General features: G+C 40.5%; 1 protein-coding gene across 1 annotated transcript in view; it reads left to right on the forward strand.

Moving 5' to 3' along the window:
* DOCK3 (dedicator of cytokinesis 3) overlaps window positions 1–20176 on the forward strand; it is a 251319-nt gene that overhangs the window by 179250 nt on the left and 51893 nt on the right. The window contains exons 23-27 of the mRNA XM_040994546.1: window positions 4202–4372; window positions 7108–7300; window positions 10459–10586; window positions 12843–12989; window positions 14790–14888. Of these exons, the coding sequence (XP_040850480.1) occupies window positions 4202–4372; window positions 7108–7300; window positions 10459–10586; window positions 12843–12989; window positions 14790–14888 (738 nt within the window). The remainder of the gene's footprint in view (window positions 1–4201; window positions 4373–7107; window positions 7301–10458; window positions 10587–12842; window positions 12990–14789; window positions 14889–20176) is intronic.

Below are 20176 nucleotides of genomic sequence, written 5' to 3' on the forward strand. Positions count from 1 at the left end.
CAGCAGGGACCTCACCAGGGAAGTCCATGCCTTCATAAAATGTCCATCCTGGCCTGGTGTGATAGCCTAGTGTCTAAAGTCCTCATCTTGCACGTGCCAGAATCCCATATGAGCACCAGTTTGTGTCCTGGCAGCCTTACTTCCCATCCAGCTCCTTGTTTGTGACTTGGGAAAGCAACAAAACACAGCCCAAAGCCTTAGGATCCCACCCAAATGGGAGACCCAGAAGAAGCTTCTGGCTCCTGACTTCAGATCCGCTCAGCTCTGGCTGTTGTGGCCACTTAGGGAGTGAATAAGCTAATGGAAGAGTTTTGTCTCTGTCTCTCCTCCTCTCTGTATGTATCTGACTATCCAATAAAAATCAATAAATCTTAAAAAAACAAAAAAGAATATCCATCCAAGTCAGGAAAGACAGACAACAAACATATACAATAGATAAATATAAAAAGTAGGTAAAACAGCGTGGGACTGACATTATGGCCACCTAAAATATGTCATGGCATGTTAGAGCACCAATTCAAATCCTGGATGCTCCACTTCCAATCTCACTCCCTGCTCCTGCCAGCAGAGCCAGTAACTGATGCGGAGAGGGTCTGGGGATGAAGCACCACAGGAGACCAGTGATGGTGGGAGTTTCTGTGAAGTCTCCGTTTATTGCTCCTTCACCTTTGCTTATATACTCTTCCCCCCCACATCCTCATTTAGCAGGATATTGGATACAGATGAGTCCAATTAGTCCAGGTGTTTTTAGCCACAAACCCAGTTCCTATTCCTGCCCAGGCTAACTAGCATTATTCAACTCATTAGCCCACAACAACTCCCTGCTGATGTCATTGGGAAAACAGCAGAGGATAGCCCAAGTACTTGGGATTTTGCCAACCAGGTGGAAAACCCAGCTTGGGTTCCAGGTTCTCAGTTTTGGCTTGGCCCAACCCTGATCATTGCAGCCATTTGGGGAGTGAACTGGCAGATGGGAAATATCCCTCTTTCTGTAAATATGCCTTTCAAATAAATAAATGGGTTTTTTTTTTAACCAAACAAATGAGTACTGTGAAGGAAACAAACTGATGGGATAGATGGCAGGATCCAGGAGTTAGGGAAGACTTCTTTGAAGAGAGATATGAGCTGAACCACTGTTAAGAGCTGGAGGGTGAGCATGCCAGACTGAGGAAACAGCATTTTAAAATTCTAGAAAAAGTTTGGGTTTTCAAGGAACCAAAACCCAATTGCCAAGTCTAAAGCAGACATTCAAATGTTAGATGGGATGCTGGTTCTGAGAGTCTTTTTAGATCATCTGATTTGATGGCAGGATTATTTATGGAAGTGTAGAATTCTGGAGATCAGATTATGATATGGAAAAGAATGAGTTTCGTTTGAGGAAACTCTTTTCTGAGGTGCTTCAGATTTGTTCTTGCCATTTCAAGTTTGTTGCCTAAACAGCCATCATTAAGGCTATCAGGCCACTTACCTGTCTAAAAAAAATTTCAATTTGTAGTTTCCCGTGATGAAACATGGAAACTTTTCATCCTTCTCAGGATGTTTGCTCCTGGAAAGCATCCAACATGCATTTGTTTATCCCTGTCAGTACAGTATATCTTCCTGATCACAAACCCACTTTCAGAACCTTTGATAAAAAGTCTAGCCTGCAGAAAAGCTTATCCTTTATTTTTCTTACTTCATTACACCTTTTTCCCTTCTAAGTGACCTGTAGAGAGTAGCATTGTGGGTTTGAGTTCCAGAAACAGCACGTTTTTTATGACTGAACTGTGTCAGTTCCTTCTCAGGGAACCATGAGGAGGAAAAAGAGCATGGCGCATTTTCTTGTCAATAGAACTGATGTTAAAAACTTGTAGACTCTCTTCCTTTCAGGTGTCTTAACTTAAATGGAAAAGAACAAGGCTGCTGTTTTAGCCATGTTAAGTGCTCCATTGTTTCATACACAACATTGGGAGCATCCTTGGACTCTTAACAAATTCCTTCATTGTTTGCCCCACTCTCCTCCCTCAGCTGAGTCTGTCAGAGGTAGCTAGCATCACTTGGTCCTGGTCAAGCCAGTGCTGATTATAAAAATCAAGAGGCATAGATAAGGGTAGAGTTCAGCAGTGGATGACTAGAAGTGTGTTTTTCATGTTATCATTGCATGTGCACAGCCTTCTTTGACACTAGCCTTATACTCATCTGCAAGGTATTCTGTATTTTCAGAACCTAATAGAACTAAATCCTCTTGCCCAAAAGAAGTGAGCAACTTTGTTGTCTGTTCTACTTCCTCACAAACTGATGGACTTTTCAAGATAATTGATAAATCTCTCGGGGTAACTGTTCCAAACAGAAAAAGAAAAAAGTGATAGTGGTAATGAGGACAGCAATTTCCTTTTTGAAATTGGAGGAGTTTGTATCACACAATCAGATTATTCCACCTGTTGTGTATCCTAAGATTTCATGTTTTAAAAATGTAGCTTGTTTTCTGTCTTTGTTTCTAAGTAGTCCACATAGTTATGGATCCCTCCTGGGGTTAGCCATATGACTGCAATAAGGAGCTCAACAGTGTCATGCTTTTGTTTGTCTAGGTGACTTACATGTGCAGCCAATCTGACTTACATAGCCTGCTCCAAGTGTCAGTGGACATTGACTCTGTTTCTTTGTCACTTTAATCAAATAAAAACAAAATACCTGAGAAAGATCATATTTGATATCTGATCAAATGTTTGATGTAAAAATTTTATTTCCTTTATTATGATAGGAGGTACCTCCTACTTAAGTGACTTCAGATTGGCATAACCTAATAAATGAAGTTGGGCTTCAGAGTTGCGTGCTTTTCTGTTTCATGGAACTGAGAATCTCCACAATTGTAGACATACTAGAGCAAAGGCAGAGTCTTGCTTGCAAATGTCTAGACTTAGAAATTCATAAATTTTTTCGCATTGTTTATAGATAGTCCTGTGGAATTGAAGTCACACAGTGGAATTTCTTCTATAGGATTTTCCTTTATTGACCTTGTAAGACACAGATGTGTCTTAGAGAAACATAGTAACTTACACGTATGTCTAAACTAACATTCCCTAATGCCAACTGATTTCTGAGGGGGGGGCCCCACACAATATTAACCCTTACTTTGCCAAACTTTCTGGCAGATGGACAGATCATGAAAGGTAGCTCTGGAATTGTTTTATGTTGGTAAATGTATTTTAGTAACTGAGCTCCATTTGTTTCCTCTTTGGATAAGTTTTCCACCAGTGTTCCCACCTTTGCAGTTTCTGGTAAGTCTGTGGTGTTTCTTTAATTAAAAACAGTCTTGGGTCTTGAGTCTGTTCTCTTCAAAAAAGTATTGATCTGCTTGTAAGCATAAGCCAAACTTCAGGGACACCTCAGACCCCCATTCTGCTCCCACACCATTTTAAAGGAGCTGTGTTTTTAGTTTGTGAACTATTTATGGCAGATGCTCTGGGTAGAAGGAGTAAAAACTGGGTATGTCAGGCTCATCAGGTGCTCTCTGCAACCTGTGATGAATTTTCTCTAGGTTTTCGTCTTATTATTTATTTGAAAGAAATGCAGAAAAGAATATCCCACCCACCAGTTCACTCTCCAAATGCCCGCAGCAGCTGGGACTGTCCAGGCTGAAGCTAGGAGCTGCGGTTTCTCACATGGGTACCAGGGACCCAACTACTTGAACTACCACCTACTGCCTCCTGGGATGCACATGAGCAAGAAGCTGCGTCAGGAATGGGCCTCAAACCCAAACTTCTGTGTTTGCTTGGAAGAGGGCAAGCACTATGTCAGATGCCAGGGATATCTCAAAGATAAGGAAAACTCCTTAAAGACCATTCCTTCTTGTCATAAACTGCAAGTTGATTCCCACTTCCTTGCCTTTGCCTGTGTCTCAGACCCTGAAAGAAAATACAGAGAAGCCTGATTTTCTTTTGATGAATGCTCTTGAATGCAATTCTTTCCCTAACAGCATATGACTACTTAATTCCTAACATCAGAGAATACTTACAAAATCAATTGATGATTCTCTAAGAATATATAGCCTATGCTTCTTAATGATTTGTATTTTCAATAAGTTTTTAAAGGCATACATCTGCCTCCATAGTTGGCATTGCATCATCTGATTTTAATATAGTGCTTTTCCCCAGCTCCATGTTTTGTGAGTTCCTGATTATCTTCAATACCTCTCCATCACTTTTTCTGTTAACACCTCTAGGCCTTGGAGTATCTTTTCAAATTCATCGTGCAGTCACGGATCTTATACTCACGAGCCACCTGTGGAATGGAAGAAGAGCAATTCCGGTCCAGCATCCAAGAACTTTTCCAGTCCATCCGGTTTGTGCTCAGTCTGGACAGCAGAAACTCAGAAACACTCCTTTTCACTCAGGTCTGTGAGCTTCAGGGAATGAGTGTTGCTGGATCCCTTGTCTGTCTTAGCAGGTGGTTTCTTTGTCCTCTGGCACCCAGACCTGGAAAGACACCTGCCAGAATCCTGTCTGTTGGGTAAGGGATAATTGACAAGGACACGCCTTATAGAACAAAACATTACTTTTATTTCAAAGCCACCATCTCTCAGTTGCCAGATATTTCTGGTAGAGAAGCATACACTTACTCTTGTGAACCAAACCCTCTTTAGACCAAATTCGTTTAGCCATGATATTAATTTAGTTTTTTATAAGCATGTTATTCCTATGTATAATCAGAATACTTAGGGAATTTTTATTTCCTGATTAATGTGTTATCAGAAGAGCTTTTTATATTATTATGAATCCATTCCAGAAATTAAGAGTGAAATCTATTGAAAAACAGTAAAAATAGCTGGAAAGCTTTGGCTAAGATTTTGGATTACATTGTTAGGAAAAGCATTTTGGTAAGGCAGTTTGCTACTTTATGCTAAAGCTGTTTGACCAGCATTAGTTATCATCTTCTTCATGCAGTCTAATCCTAAAACAAATCCAAGATTTGTTACTCCAAGTCCCAAGAGGGCTATTTACTTTTATAAAGTTAATGTTGGAATCTTTCCTAGTGGATTACATATGGTTATGTTATTTTTTGAAACCAACTATTACATCGGCCTGTAATAACAAGTATATGTTTAAATTCTAACCCATTACAATTAGAACAACCTACATTTTTGGTTTTCTAGTTGTTTCTGTTGCCCATTGATTCCAGTCATCTGCAGGCCCCTTAGCCTAAAGGATCAGTTTTTGCTTGGAGTTAGACTCTGTAAGCATTTCCAGGTGCCTCTGAGAAAAGAAGGTGCCTTCCGAATCTCCTGTTAATTGCCCCAAGTAATTCTTCTCCCAACCTTGTCGCTCCCATAAACCTCCTATTCCTTCCACCAAGAATCAAGAATACCTGTTGTTACCTCTGGGGAGACTAGAGGTGGCTAGCAGAGCAAAGCAGATATATATGCTTTCTGGGAATTCAGCAGTGCCCATACTGAGTGGCACACTCCTACGTCCTCAGGATAAATAGCTTCAACCTGCTCACAACTTAGTGCCAAGGTCATGTTTCATGAGTTGCAAAACTCTCGGCAAAAACACTGTTAGTCTATATCTTTGATTATGATCACTGAAAGCCATAGGGTGCTGGTGTCCTGCTGCCTTATTGTATAAATATAGGGAATTTCACCATTTAAGAGGAAAATTATCTATTGTTTGTTATTAGTTATGAATCATCTGCTTTGTTTTTTGTATATAAGCTGCTAATGCCTTTGTACTGGTTCTGTTTATTACAAACCAATCACTGTGGTATTCCAGAGTTACAGATCTGAAAATAGGATTCATACAAGCTCCACAGTTTGGAGGAGCTTAACCTAAACACAGCCCATTGTATGACGGGCCTGTTCCCGTGGTTTAAATTTTCACTCACATTTGGTCACTGCCTTCTAGATGATACAATCAAAGAAAACAATCTCTCCTCTCCTATTTGCCTCACCTTCTTGTCTCAAGGTGTTGCTTCTATTTAACTTTGTAAGCCTTGCATTAATAATATAAGAGGACTAAGAAGAGGGTAAGCCTGCTTCAGGCAGCTTCCATTTAAACAAGAGCAGAACATGAGAACCAGCATTTACTGAAGGCCTTTTGTATTCCAGGCACTCTACTGGAAACTTTATGCACCTAATTTTTTTCCTCATACCAATATCAGGAGATAAGTAATAGCATCATCCCCATTATATAGATGAGAAAACTGAGGATTAGGCAGTAACTCGACAAAGTTTATGTGGCAGGTAAGTAGTAAAACTGGGATTTCAGTTCATGTCTTTCTAATTCCAAAGCTCATTCTCTTTCTCCTACAGTGATCTGCCTCCCTAAGGCTCTGGAACTATCACTTTATCAGATTGTCCTCCAGAATCCATCTTCATGGAGCTCAGATCTTAGAAGAAACTCAATATCTCTGTGTCTCTGTTTTTCTTTCTCTTTTCCCTACCCTTGCCTGAGCCATCTAGGTCACTGATCTCTAAAGCCATTGTCATCAACAATCTTCAAAAGTTCATGGCTAAGAAATATACACAAATCCCATCTTTTTTACTTTGTATGTGAGACTATGATCCATCACATAAGAAGGAAATAATTTACGAAGTCTTCAGATTTCCTTGCTGTAAATAAATCTCTTTTTCTGGGGGTAGTCCAGCTCTCAGAAGTCAGTTGCTGACTTGAGGGCTGTCAGTCAAGTTTAACCAATGCTGCTTGAAGGGATTTGGCTTTCCGAATCCCTGTTTGAGATCAAAACTGATATTGGGATGCCACAATCTTGATCATAGAGACAAAGAAACAAAAAATCTGAATGATTTTATGAGCAGCAGAGCTGTGAATCTTAAGCAACATTGAGCAAATTTCTTTTTATAACCCTCTGTGTCAAAAAATTTCTTGGCAAGTGATGAAAGCTTCAAGTGCCCGGTACCCCCAATAAATTATCCTGTTTTGCTTTCCTTTGGGGTTCTCCTATCTTCATGCCCTAGGAGTGCTTTGGGGCTGGATAGAGTCAAGGCCCAGAGAGGAGCTACTCAAACCCAGGGTGCCATGGCGCCTTTTCAGGCTCTCACCACATCGTGTCCTTGAGCATGCAAGACAAGATACACACCTAACTGAGCTAACCCAGCTTCATGTGATTCTGCAGGCTGCACTCCTCAATTCTTTTCCAACCATCTTTGATGAACTGCTGCAAATGTTCACTGTGCAAGAGGTGGCGGAGTTTGTGAGAGGAACCCTGGGGAGCATGCCCAGCACTGTGCACATTGGGCAGTCGATGGATGTTGTGAAGCTACAATCTATTGCCAGGACAGTAGACAGCCGCCTCTTTTCTTTCTCAGGTAAATCAGTTTTGTTAACCCTCATGCAAGAAAACAGTAACCTTGTTTGCAGGGTTTTTGGAAAACATAAACTTTGGAAAGTGTTGCCAAGACTTAGGCCTACTACCTCCTTTACGATTTATTCTAATGGATGTACAGCATTTTTCATATCCATAGCATGGTGTTTTAATCTGTTCAAGTATCTATAGCAAAATATTACGGTTTGGGTGACTGATAAACAGAAAACACTTATTCCTTCCAGTTCTGGGGGCTGAGAAGTCCAGGATCAGTGTATCGTCTTCCTGTGTCCTCATGTAGCAGAAGGGCAAGGGAGCTCCCTGAAGTCTCTAATTGCATTCGTGAGAGCCTACCCTCTGGACCTAACCACCTGCAAATGCTGTCATTTGGGGAATTAAGTTTCAACATACAAACTGGGGAGTAAGTGTTTGGCCTGTAAGTTTAAATGCCACATTGGACTGGCTAGTCTCAAGTCAGGGCTCTACTCTCTGAGTCCTTCCTGCTAATGTGCACCTTGAGAGACAGCAGATGATGACTCAAGTAATTGAGTCCCTCCTGCCCTACATGGAAGTGAGGGACCTGGATTGAGTTCCTGGATCCCAGTTTGTCAGCCTCAGCTTCAGCCAGCTGTTGTAATAATTTGTGAAGTGACCTCACAGATGGAAATGCTTTCTCTCTCTCTTTTCCTGAGAGAGAGAAGAAGAAAGAAGAAAGCCCATGAACTTAGGGGAGGCGAAGATAAGATCTAAATATTCAGTCTATAGCAGATGGCACCCTTGTGGGATCCATACCCACAAGTTCAACCAGCTACTAAAGATGGAACCTACCATACCCCAGCATGTTGAGAGGATAGAGGGAAAGGAAAGAAATCACAGGAGAAGTCTCCAACCCAGAAGGGTAAGCCAAGGAAATAAAATATGACTTGAAAGGAGACCCTGAGGACCTTGTACTTCTTGTCCTTTGCCTCACCATTCAGATAGACTCCCTTTCTTCTCTTTGGGAGAGCCACTTGGGTTAAAGGGACTGATAGTGAGCCCTCCACTCTCCCAAAGGGTTGGGGCAGTCTAACATCAGGCAGTCCAGGCTGCCTTTCAGAAAGAACCTCTGTGTTCGTTCCTCAAACCACATTGTATGTGATCAAGTTCAGCCTTGCCAAGGCACCACATACTCACTGCCAAACATTCAGATCTATATGAGCCTAATACTTTTTTTTAAAGATTTATTTTTATTATTTTTTTATTGGAAAGGCAGATATACAGAGAGGAGAGACAGAGAGGAAGATCTTCCGTCCAATGATTCACTCCCCAAGTGAGCACAACGGCCGATGCTATGCCAATCCGAAGCCAGGAGACTCTTCCGGGTCTCCCACGCGGGTGCAGGGTCCCGAAGCCTTGGGCTGTCCTTGACTGCTTTTCTGGGCCACAGGCAGGGAGTTGGATGGGAAGTGGAGCTGCCGGGATTAGAACCGGCGCCCATATGGGATCCCGGGTGTGCAAGGTGAGGACTTTAACCACTTGCGCCACCGCGCCGGGCCCCTGCACTGGTATTTTTAATCTATATGAACACACTGGAAATTTGGATCCACTCCATCACTTTTGTTTAGTAACTGATCACTGTTTTGTCTTCAAGTTAAATAGGTTGCTAAACATTCTAGTCAATTAGGATTTTAGTCTATAAAATATACTGTCAATTTTTCCTTTATCCATGTTCCCTTTGGAATATAGAGTAACATTATTCCATTCTATTTGAGCATGTTTTAAGGATTTTTTTTAATAAGGCAGTGGTTAACTTTCTGATGTAATTTGCCTTTGACTGAAAAAGATTTTTCTTTCTGCATTTCATATGACTCACTTAACTATAAGATCAAATATGAATAATAAATTAAATTTTTATTGTATTACTGGTAATGAGCCTGAATTGTACTAGCCAATTGTAATGGAACCTACATGGTCACAAGTCACTCAACCTCTTGGGATTTCAGGGCAGCAGAGGACATGCTCACCCTGTCCTTCATTTTGTTTTTCTAACTACCCTTGTGCAGTACATGGAGGAGTGGCCAGTAACATCCCACTCACAGGTGATGAAAATCAACTCGGTGGAAAGAGTCAGCCTGCCTTGGGTCTTAGAATTAATTAGTAAGGGAATTTGAGATGGGATTCAGCCCTCCTGAATTCAGAGTTCTAGACATTGTGACTTCCTGATGAAAATGCTATTCACATGACACTGGGAAGAAAATTTGAAAATAAATTTGAATGTGTGCAGTAGGACTGAAGCATTAGCTTATCACAGATGTGATGAGACAGAGCTGGTGCCTCTGTTCCCTGCATTGCTGCAGACATGCCAAGGGGCAATTGTACAAGCCTGAAAAGAGGAAGGAGACCTGATGGCTGTGGCCAGGTAAATGCTCACAGGGGTGAGAGTGCAGGCCCCTCAGCCAGGGCATGAAGAGGGATCATCTATAATCCATATCAAATCCTCAGATTCGGTCAGTGTAGGAGCTACATGTGACATTTAAGTGGCATTTTCACTGTCAACAGTGTTTTAAATTTTTTTTTTTAAGATTTTATTTTTATTGGAAAGGCGGATATACAGAGAGGAGAGACAGAGAGGAAGATCTTCCGTCCAATGATTCACTCCCCAAGTGAGCACAACGGCCGATGCTATGCCAATCCGAAGCCAGGAGACTCTTTCGGGTCTCCCACGCGGGTGCAGGGTCCCAAAGCTTTGGGCCGTCCTCGACTGCTTTCCCGGGCCACAGGCAGGGAGCTAGAAGGGAAGCTGGGCTGCCGGGATATGGGATCCTGGGTGTGCAAGGTGAGGACTTTAACCACTTGCGCCACCGCGCTGGGCCCAACAGTGTTTTTAATTTTGTCTTAGTCATGAAAGAGATTTCTGTTTGAAGGCAGGTTTCTAACATCCATCCTGCACAAAAAATACCTGGGGCTAGACATAAAAACAAAGAAGGGAGAATAGTATCATGGGATGGCTTCTAAGTTCCAGCCAGCAGGGACTTCTAAGCTGATGTAAGAAAAGGGACCTCCATCTTTGCTCCAGTCTCAACCACACCTATTTTGAGAGCAGCTGGCTCCCACCATGCCACTGGCTGCTGAGAATTGCCAGTACTCCTCTGAAGGCCTTCTCCTTTGTGTTTTCTTTCCCAGAATCCCGCCGCATCCTGCTTCCTGTGGTTCTCCATCACATTCACCTTCACCTGAGGCAGCAGAAAGAGCTGCTTATCTGCTCAGGAATTCTTGGCAGCATCTTCTCCATTGTCAAGACCAGCTCTCTGGTAGTGGCCCCACACCCACTGTGCCCTGCTCCACTCTGCCCTAGTCTTGTGTTACCGTAGCCAGTGGCAGACCAACAAAGGTCACTTTGTTCACCTCAGTCAGAGATGCTCTCATTAGTGACAGGAATGTGTCCAAGGAAAGGCAGTACTGTTGTTTCCAGCAGACTTCCCCTTACAACACATTCTTGCTATTTTTGAAAGTTGCACTGCTTTGAATCTGCCCAGAAACACAGTTATCTATGGTATCAGGAAACCCAGTACTTGCCAGGCTTGATCTCTATGAAAAGGTGTTAGTTCTAGGTTCCTGGGGGTTTTCTTAGGATGCTAGGCATGAACACAGAGAGGCAGATCCAGACTGAAAGACAGCTTGCTCATGCAGACTATTCTGTCAGCTTCCTGGCAGCCTGATTCCACCCATATGGCATTCCTACATGTGCCAGATGAGGTCAGGATACACAAGAAGTAAGTGTTGCCTGAAAGCTCTGAGCCTTGTGGAATGATAGAATTGTGCTCTAGAGGTCAAGTTTCAAGCAATAATTTCTTTTGCGTATTTTCTTTCCTCTTCATTTCTTCTTTTGAAAAGAGATCTGTGGTGGTAGGGGAGGGATTGAAATGAAGAAATGAAGTAAAGACATTTCAGGCATAAAGGAAGTTAGAAATCTTCATGATATTTGTTTTAGGTATTTAAGAAAATACTATAAATGTTTCTTTTAGAAAATTTAGAAACTATGGAAAGAGTAAAGATAAAAGAAAAATAAAAGTATGTTTTTATTATACTATTTTATCAAGTGATAGTGTTTACATGGTAAATTTCAAGTGTATTTAAAATGAAGGTCAGTTCCAGGTGCTAAAAATATATGAGACTATGAGCTATCCATGTGAAACAGGAGGGTATTTTTTTTTTTTTGAGCAGGATACAGAGACCCAATAGGGCATTCTAAGGTCTAGACTTAAATATAATCTAGTAACAGGGACCCAGCTTGGCACAGAGTAGCTGTGAGGGCAGTAGTAGCCTTGTTTACTCTTGATTTGAGGCAACACTTGGCAGCCCTCCTTCCATCAAGTCTCAGAGAAACCGCACCAAGCATATAAGATCTACTAGCAGTCTTAGGTCGTACCTGATGAAACAGGAAGCTTATTGCCAAAGGAGGCAGAAAACTTGAAGGCAAAAATGAAAAGGGAAAGACAGGAACCACTTAAACCTGAGGGGGGTGGTATTGTCTTATATATGGAATAGAGAGTCAAGGGTAAATAGCTACTTAAAACTACAATAAGATATGCAACAGATAAGAACATTATGATCACTTTGACAAAGGAAAGATAATTTGGCTGTAAGCTGCCCAAAGTATAATTATATCAAATGGATAAGTAAAGGTGATATTTAAATTCCATAAGAGCAGCAAGATTATCTCTCTTGTTTGCCTTTACATATATAGGTTCTCAAATAGTGACTGGTGAGTACCCAGTATTTAATGAGTGATATATTGATGAATGGCTGGTGGATGGACATCAGAGCCAGTCCTAATATAAAGATCTTAGAGAAGGCCAAGTGGATATCTATATGAGATTTAAACCAAGCCCACAGAATTCAAGGTGTGTGTGAGACATCCATAGAAGAATATCAGAGCTTTCCAGAATTCAGAGCCTGGTGTTCAGTAATCAGTGGTAAGGAGATGGACTTCATTGTTTTTGTGAGGCTGCCAGAGAAAGAAGCACTGAGAACCAGGGTTTGGGGTGGACAAGGGAACACAAGCAAGAAAGCTGAAGATCCAGGAATGGAACTTGGGCACACATAGGCAGGCAGCAGTCAGGGCCGGCAAAGACTGAGAACATCCCAGGAGACAACCCTGAGGAGAGAAGAGTATCCTCAGAAAAGGGAGTTACATCTGTGTGTATTACCACTAATGAAGGAACTGCCTCCATAGCCTGTCATGTATGGTTATCATTTCTGAGAGGAAATATTTAACTATGATCTTTGTTTCTACATTGTGTGTCAAATAATGTAACAAAATAAATTTATCTGCCTGAGATTCCAAGTAAGGACCCACCCAGCCACCATGCCTGGGCAGCAGTCGCAGGTGTACCTCACATCCTCACAGAGCCTTTGTGCTGAGTCCAATACACAGTGGTGAAGCTGAGAGCTAGGTGTGGAGAATCCAGTCAGAAGAGCATTTCTCCTGTGGCTGACTGAGTGCTGTCAGCTGCACACCAGCCTGACCTGGTGCTAACAATGCACTTTCTCGCTGCTCACTGCAGGAGGCAGATGTCATGGAAGAGATAGAGATGATGGTGGAGAGCCTCCTAGACGTGCTCTTGCAGACTCTGCTCACCATCATGAGCAAATCGCACGCTCAGGAGGCGGTAAGAGGGCAGCGGTGCCCGCAGTGCACAGCCGAGATCACTGTTAGTAACTAACAATCAGGTTTTCTTGCCTTCTTTTCTAACCTGGGGCTCCTCCACATCACCCACCATCTCATCTTCTACCACCTTCACCCCAGCCTTTCATCCTGCATGGTTGTCAGCATGTTGCCCTCTTCCCTTCCCAAACCTGATTGCCTTGCACTCTGAAAGTTCTAGGTTCATATGGCTAAGAATATACTTCAGAATGGGTTTAGGGGATGTTTCTCATCCTATTTTCCTGACACTTTCTCAGTTGGCCTTTGCTTTTGCCAAGATATTTTCTTTACAGTGGAGTGAAGTAAGGATGCAAGTAAGAGTGTAACAGTCTGAATGTAAGACAACAACAACAACAAAAAACAAACAAAAAACACAGCTATTCCTGTTAGGAGCTTGTTTTAAGTACCTCACCAACATGGGTTCATGTAGCAATATCAGTGACAGATTTTTTCATACAGATTGCAGCACAGTTTATTGAATGCTTCTTTATGTGCTGAACTTTGTACTTAAGTATTTTACATACATTAACTCATCTGACCCTCATAAGAAAGGAAATTATGGCATATGTTTATGCTAACTTTTCAGATAAAACTGAGATTCAATTATTCAACGTATATGTTTAGCATGCACATGAGGATGCTTTGAAAAGTTCATGAAGATGAAATGAAAAGTTCATTTCAGTACAGAATAATTTTGAAATTGTGCATAAAAGTGATATTCAAAAAGTTCATAGACAATGCATTTTTCAAAAAACTATATATTTTGCAACAAATTCACATCAAAGAAAACATCTTTTTTCTGTAAATGTTAAGGTAATCTTGTGTAGGTATAATAATCTCAAGGATCTAGAAAGGATTTGAAAATTTTAAAAAACTTAAATTCCTATGAGTTTAAAGACTTTTGAAAATTGTCCAAATGATTTTTTTTTTTTTATTCCTAGCTTCTGGGAAGGCCATTATTGACTTCTCAATTCCAAACATTGATCATGGTCTTTGGAGTCCTTCAAATGAGCCTTTTTTTCTATGGATTCTAGTTGGAACTTGAAGAAATACTGGAAACTTACATTCATCCTTAAATTTTAAGTTGTCTCAAAACCCATAATTTTTCCAAAAAAAGGTCAGTTTGCACTCCTGTACCTTTAAGGTGGTCAGGTTGATCTGTGTTCCATTTCCCTGTTCCAGGGCGATGCACAAACCCTGGGAATCTTCCAAAGAGGATCTTAAAAAATTTCTGTCCTGTCCCAGCAGGATGGGTAGAGTCTAAATTCTATTCAGAGAAACCCAAGTTCCATGTTCCAAGTAGCCCCTAGCAGTAATAGGACACTTTGTCTGCCAAGGGTCATTTGGGTCTTTATAATATCATTCATAGGCCATACAAAATTATCCTGCTATATACATTTATTGAAATTTGAGTCCTGCCTGCAGTTGCCTTGGAAGCGCCACACTAAATTATTTCACAGGACCAGACTTTCCCACCCCTGCTATGGCAACCTGACAACAAAGAATAATTTAACCAAAACTTCCCTAGGAAGGAGTGACAATATGAGTTTACCTTGTAGTATAACTTTGTTAGATGGTGGGATTTTTCAACAGCCTCAGGCAAAGGCCTTATCAAATCTCCTAAGCAAATTCTGGCTTTCCTTAGCAGAAAAGAAAGTTAATTTTCAAGGCAGAGTTGTCACCTTCCATGATCATTGGGGCCATCTCAGACCCTCCCTTCTTTCCTTGCCCTCTGTGGATTGTGGGAATACATTGCTTGTGATTGACCATGCTAAGTGTTTCGTTTTGTTTTTTGATTGATCTTCAGGGTGAGTATGTGTCCTGCCTTCTTTCACTACTCCGCCAGATGTGTGACACCCATTACCAGCACCTCCTGGACAATTTCCAGAGCAAAGATGAACTCAAGGTAGGCAGAAAAGCACTGAACTTTCACCAAGGAAAGGAAATGTAGAGCCAAGACTTCTCAGGGACTTCTTCCTTGTCAAGGGAACAAATACTAAGTGTCTAAGAGTGCCAAGGATGTTGGATTCACCAGTCCCACTTCACAGCTAAGTTCATGGCCTGTAAGCAGCCTTGTATTTGGCAACTTTTACCAGACTGGTAACAAACCTGTAACCATGTGCAAGCATTAGAGGCTTCTCCAGAACATGTTGATTGTTAGGAAACCAGCACTTCTCCCTTCCACAAGGCCTTGTGATTCTTACACAAGTCTTTTTGCCCTGTGAAAACCAGTTGTCACTGTTTGAATAACTGATGAAAATAATGGTAATAACTTTTCTTCATTCAAATGTGATTCTGGCAGATATCTGCCAAGAACAAAACTGTACGTTATCCCTTGGCTGCCAGATCCCGGATATATAAGCAATGAGGAACAGAGGGTACAGAGAATCGGGCCTAGAATTCAGACTGTAGGCAAAGATTGCCCAGGCTGAAAATGGCTTGGTGCTGCTAACAGATTTCTGGGGTTTCTGTCTTTGCATCATAGCATGGTGCTGAGGTCAGTTAAAGGACTATTGCAGAACTTGTCTGTGCACTGCCTTTAATCAGAGCCAAGGCATTTGCATTTCATAGTGATATGTTCCTCTGCTTTTCTTTGGTGTGATCTTTATTGATCAATGTCAGCTGTCATCTTCTGTTACATGGTCCTGCTGCCTTTGCATAGACATGGGTGTCTGTAAATTTATCTCATTAAGTCATTGTATTGAAGTGAGTCCATCATATTGATGAATCTTGGCAACCCTTGACATGAGTCGGAATTCAGTCAGAGTCCACGTCCAGGTCAGGCAATACTTGAGCTGGTCCACAAAATCCGAGTCAGTCCAGACTGAACTGTTCTAGACCTTTTTGAGCCTGTGTTTGATATACTAACTGATTCTTAATTAGGTTGGCATCATTCTCTTATTTTTTAATTAAATGTTTCTTTTTGTCATGGTAATATATGAACCCAATTTTAAAAAAGCAAAACATACTACAAAGCTTACAACATAAAGCGTTGATTCCCTGAATCACTCTGATTTATACCCAGCCCATATAATCTAAGCAACAGCCACTTGGAACTCTTCTTTTTTTAAAGGTACTAGTTTTTAATTTTTGTTTTCTTTTCTTTTTAAAAGATATGTTTATTTGCTTGATAGGCAAATGTACAGAGCAAAAGAAAAAGAGTCTTCCATTTGCTGGGCTACTCCCTAAATAGCCACAACTGCTATGGCTCAGCCATGTTGAATCCAGGATCCGGGAGCTTCTTCTGGGTCTCCCATTTGGGTGGCAGGGATCCAGTGACTTGGGCATTTTTAGCTGTTTCAGCTGCTTTCCCAAGCACAATAGCAGGGAATTGGATTGAAGTGGAGAAATCAGAACTCGAACCAGCAGCTATATGAGATGCTAGCATCACAGGCAGTGGTTCGACTTGCTATATCACAATTGTAGACCCATCTCTTGCTTCTGTTTGGAAGCCTCTACTGCTAATTTTTAGACATCGATTGTTAATTATTACTATCTTATCAAGGAAAATGACAGTGATTCTCCTTAATTATTCCTGTCTGACATTTAAGCTTTTCTTTCCAAAACTTTTCATCCCATTCTTTCAGTGTGCATTTCATGTATTTTTATTGAAATTTGTAGTTGGTTTTTCATTTTTATAGCAAGATAAGTACAGTGATGGGTCAAGAGCTGTGCCATAATTATATTATTTCTTTATATAACTTCTTTTTTATAGAAAGTAGTTATCTTTTCTTTCTTTCTTTTTTTTTTTTTTTTTTTGCCTTTATCTTAGCTTTCAAATTTAGCTAGGATTTCCCAATCTCAGTACCATTTTTCCAATATACCTCTTTCAACTTTTGTGTTCTTAAATCTAAAGTGTGTATCTTGTGGGCATAATTGGGTAATAATTTATTTTTTAATACAGGCTTACCAATTCTGCATTTTACTTAGAGAGTTTATCCATTTGACTTTATTATAGTTACTGATATAATGGATATATAGGTTTTCTGTTACCTTTGTTTCTCTGTTCTTTCATTACTCCTTACTACTTTGGTTGTGTATGTATATGGATGTGTTTTACTTTTTATTAGAATGATAGTTATAGAGAGAAAAGACAGAGAGAGAGAGAGAGAGAGGAATCTTTCACCCCAAATGGCCACAGTAGGCTGAGTTGGGCTGGTCTAAAGCTCTCAGCTGAGAGCCATGGCTCAAGCTTCTCCTGGGTCTCTGTGTGAATACAGGGACTGAGACCTTAGGCTAGCTTCCACTGCTGTCTCAGGCCATATGCAGAGAAGTGGATCAGAAATGGAGAAGCCAAGACTCTAACTGGTGCCCATATTGGATGCCAATATTACAAGCAGAGGCTTAACCTGTTATGCTACTGTGCCAGCCCCCTTTTTTGTGTTTTTTAGCATACCACTTTTCTTCTCTCATTATATATATGTTCATGTACAGATTTTTTTTTTTGGTCTTTTCTTTAAAAAAATTTTTTTTTTATTTGAAAGGCTACAAAAGTCAAGTAAGAGCCTAGCCAAAGCCAGGAGCTAGAAGCTTCTTACAGGTCTCGCCTGTAGGTGCAGGGGTCCAAGCATTTGAGCCTTCCTCCCTTGCTTCCTCAGACACTTTAATTGGGAGCTGGATTGGAAGAAGAACAGATGGGATATGTACTGGCACCCAACTTGGATACTGGCATCACAGGCAGCAGCTCAACAACACTGGCCCCAAAATTATTTTCTTAGTTATTGTTCTAGGGATTACAACTAACACCATAACCTAAAACAATATAGTTTGAATGAATATCAGTCTAATTTTAATAGCTTACAAAAATTTTGCTTCACTATCACTCTGTTTCTTCCCTCACTGCTTTGTACTGTTTTTACTATACATAATGTACCTTTTTATAGGTTCATTATTACATATTCCTATGTGTTCTATATTCTTCATGTGGATTCAAGTTATTGTCTAATATCCTTTTGTTTTAGTTGAAGGGTTTTCTTATAATGTCTCTTATTATAGGAAGACCTTGTAAGTAACAGATTGACTCAGCTCCATTTCTTCTTCATTTTTGACTACTGTTTTGATGGATATAGAATTCCTGTTTGATAATTTATCCTTAAGCTTTTGAGTATGTGTGCTTTCTGGCATTAATTACAGTTGCTGTTAATCTTATTGAGGATCATTTGTATAGGGTAAGAGATTAGTTTCTCTTTGTGTTTGGCATTTGACAGTTTGATGCTGGTAACATGAGTTTCTTAGATTTTTTTATCCCATTTGAAGTTCACCGAATCTTTTAGATACATACAGTAATAGTTTTCATTAAATTTGAGAAGGTTTTAGCCATTGTTTCTTCAAATATTAATTCTCCCCAACTTTTCTCCTTTTACACAATCTTGTTATGTGTGTATTTGTGTCATTAATTATTTTTGAGGCTTTGTTCATTTCTTATTCGTTACTTTTAAATTTCTGTTCCTCTGAGTAGTTGATTTCAATTAATTTATCTTCAAATTCACTGTGTCTTTCTTCTGCCAGCTTAAATTTGTTGCTGAGCTCCATTAATAAGTTTTTACATCAGTTATTGTACTGTCCAATCCTAAATTTCTAATTAGTACACTTTAAATTTTTTTTAATTTATTTTATTTGAAAGGCAGAGACAGAAATTCTCCATCTGCTAATTCATTCACCAAATGCCCACAGCAGCCAGGGCTGGGCCAGGCTAAAGCCAGAAGCTGAAGATGTAATCTAGATCTCCCATGTGGGTGGCAGGGACCCAAGGGTGAGCCATCCCCTGCTGCCTCTCAGGGTGCATATTAGCAGGATACCAGACCAGAAGCTGAATGGCAGTGTTCAAACCAGATTCTCATTACATGGAACACAAGCCTCCCGAGTGACAACCCCTCTCTGATTAGGTTTGATACTTTTATTGATATTCAGTGGTATTCAATATAAGACACTGTTCTTATTCTTTTCTTTAATTCTTTAGGCATCATTTTCTTTAGTTCCTTGAACATGTTTATAACAGTGGTGTTAAAACTTTAGCTATCGCAGGGAAAGCTTCTAATGATTCTTTTTTTCCTGTGTAAGAGTCATTTTCCTATTTGTTTTTTTTAAAGAAGATTTATTTATTTATTTAGAAAGTTGGATTTACAAAGAGAAGGAGAGACAGAAAGATCTTCTATCTGCTGGTTCACACCCCCAGTGGCTGCACACAGCTAGAGTGAGGCCAATCCAAAGACAGAAGCCAGGAGCCAGGAACTTCTTTCAAATCTCTGACATTGGCACTGGTACTAAGACCCTGGACCATCCTCTACTGTTTTCCCAGGCCACAAGCAGGGAGCTGCAAGAGAAGTGGAGCTGTTGGTATACAAACCAACACCCATATGGGACCCCAGTGTGTGCAAGTCAAGGACTTTAGCCACAAGGCTACTGTGCCAGGCCCTCTGGTTTATTTTTATGTCATAACTTTTTGTTGAAATCTGGACATTTTAAATAATACAGCAACCCTAGACATTATATTCCACCCTGAAATCCCCAGGATTTGTTGAGATTGCTTTTTACAGCTTTTGTTTATTGTTGATGTTTGTTTCTTTAGTGATTTTCTTAGTCCAAGTCTTATTTGGGGTTTTTTTTTTTTTAAGATTTTTTTCATGATACAGTTCCATGGGCATAGGACAAATCTTCCCACCATGCTTTCTCTCATATTATTACAAAGGTATAGTCCTTCAGCAGCATTCACAAGTCCACATTCTGCTGAGTATATCATAAAACTATAAGTATAGACAATGGTAGAAATTCCAGCATTCTACTGTAAAGATATATTTAGCAATTTATTTATTTGAAAGGCAGAGTTATAAAGAAAGGTAGTGAATGGGGAGACAGAGAATGAAATCTTCCAGCTGCTGATTCACTCTCCAGATGGTTGCAATAGCTGGAGCTCAGGCAGGTGGGAGCCAGGAATTTGGCACTTCTTCTGGGTCTCATACATGGGTGCAAGGGCCTAAGTATTTGAGCAAATGTGCTTTCCCAGGCACATTAGCAGGGTGCTGAATCAGACGTAGAACAGTCTGGACTTAAATCAGCACCCAAAAGAGATGCCAGTGTTGCAGATGGTGGCCTAATCCACTGTGCCAATACACCAACCCCTGGACCAAATCTTTCATAATTGAACTCTTTGTTATGTATAGCCACCAAAATCTCTGTTTTATTAGACTAGTGATA

This window comes from Ochotona curzoniae, unplaced genomic scaffold (genome assembly GCF_017591425.1).
Source record: "Ochotona curzoniae isolate NIBS_2020 unplaced genomic scaffold, NIBS_Ocur_1.0 contig_908, whole genome shotgun sequence".
Lineage (NCBI taxonomy): Eukaryota > Metazoa > Chordata > Mammalia > Lagomorpha > Ochotonidae > Ochotona > Ochotona curzoniae.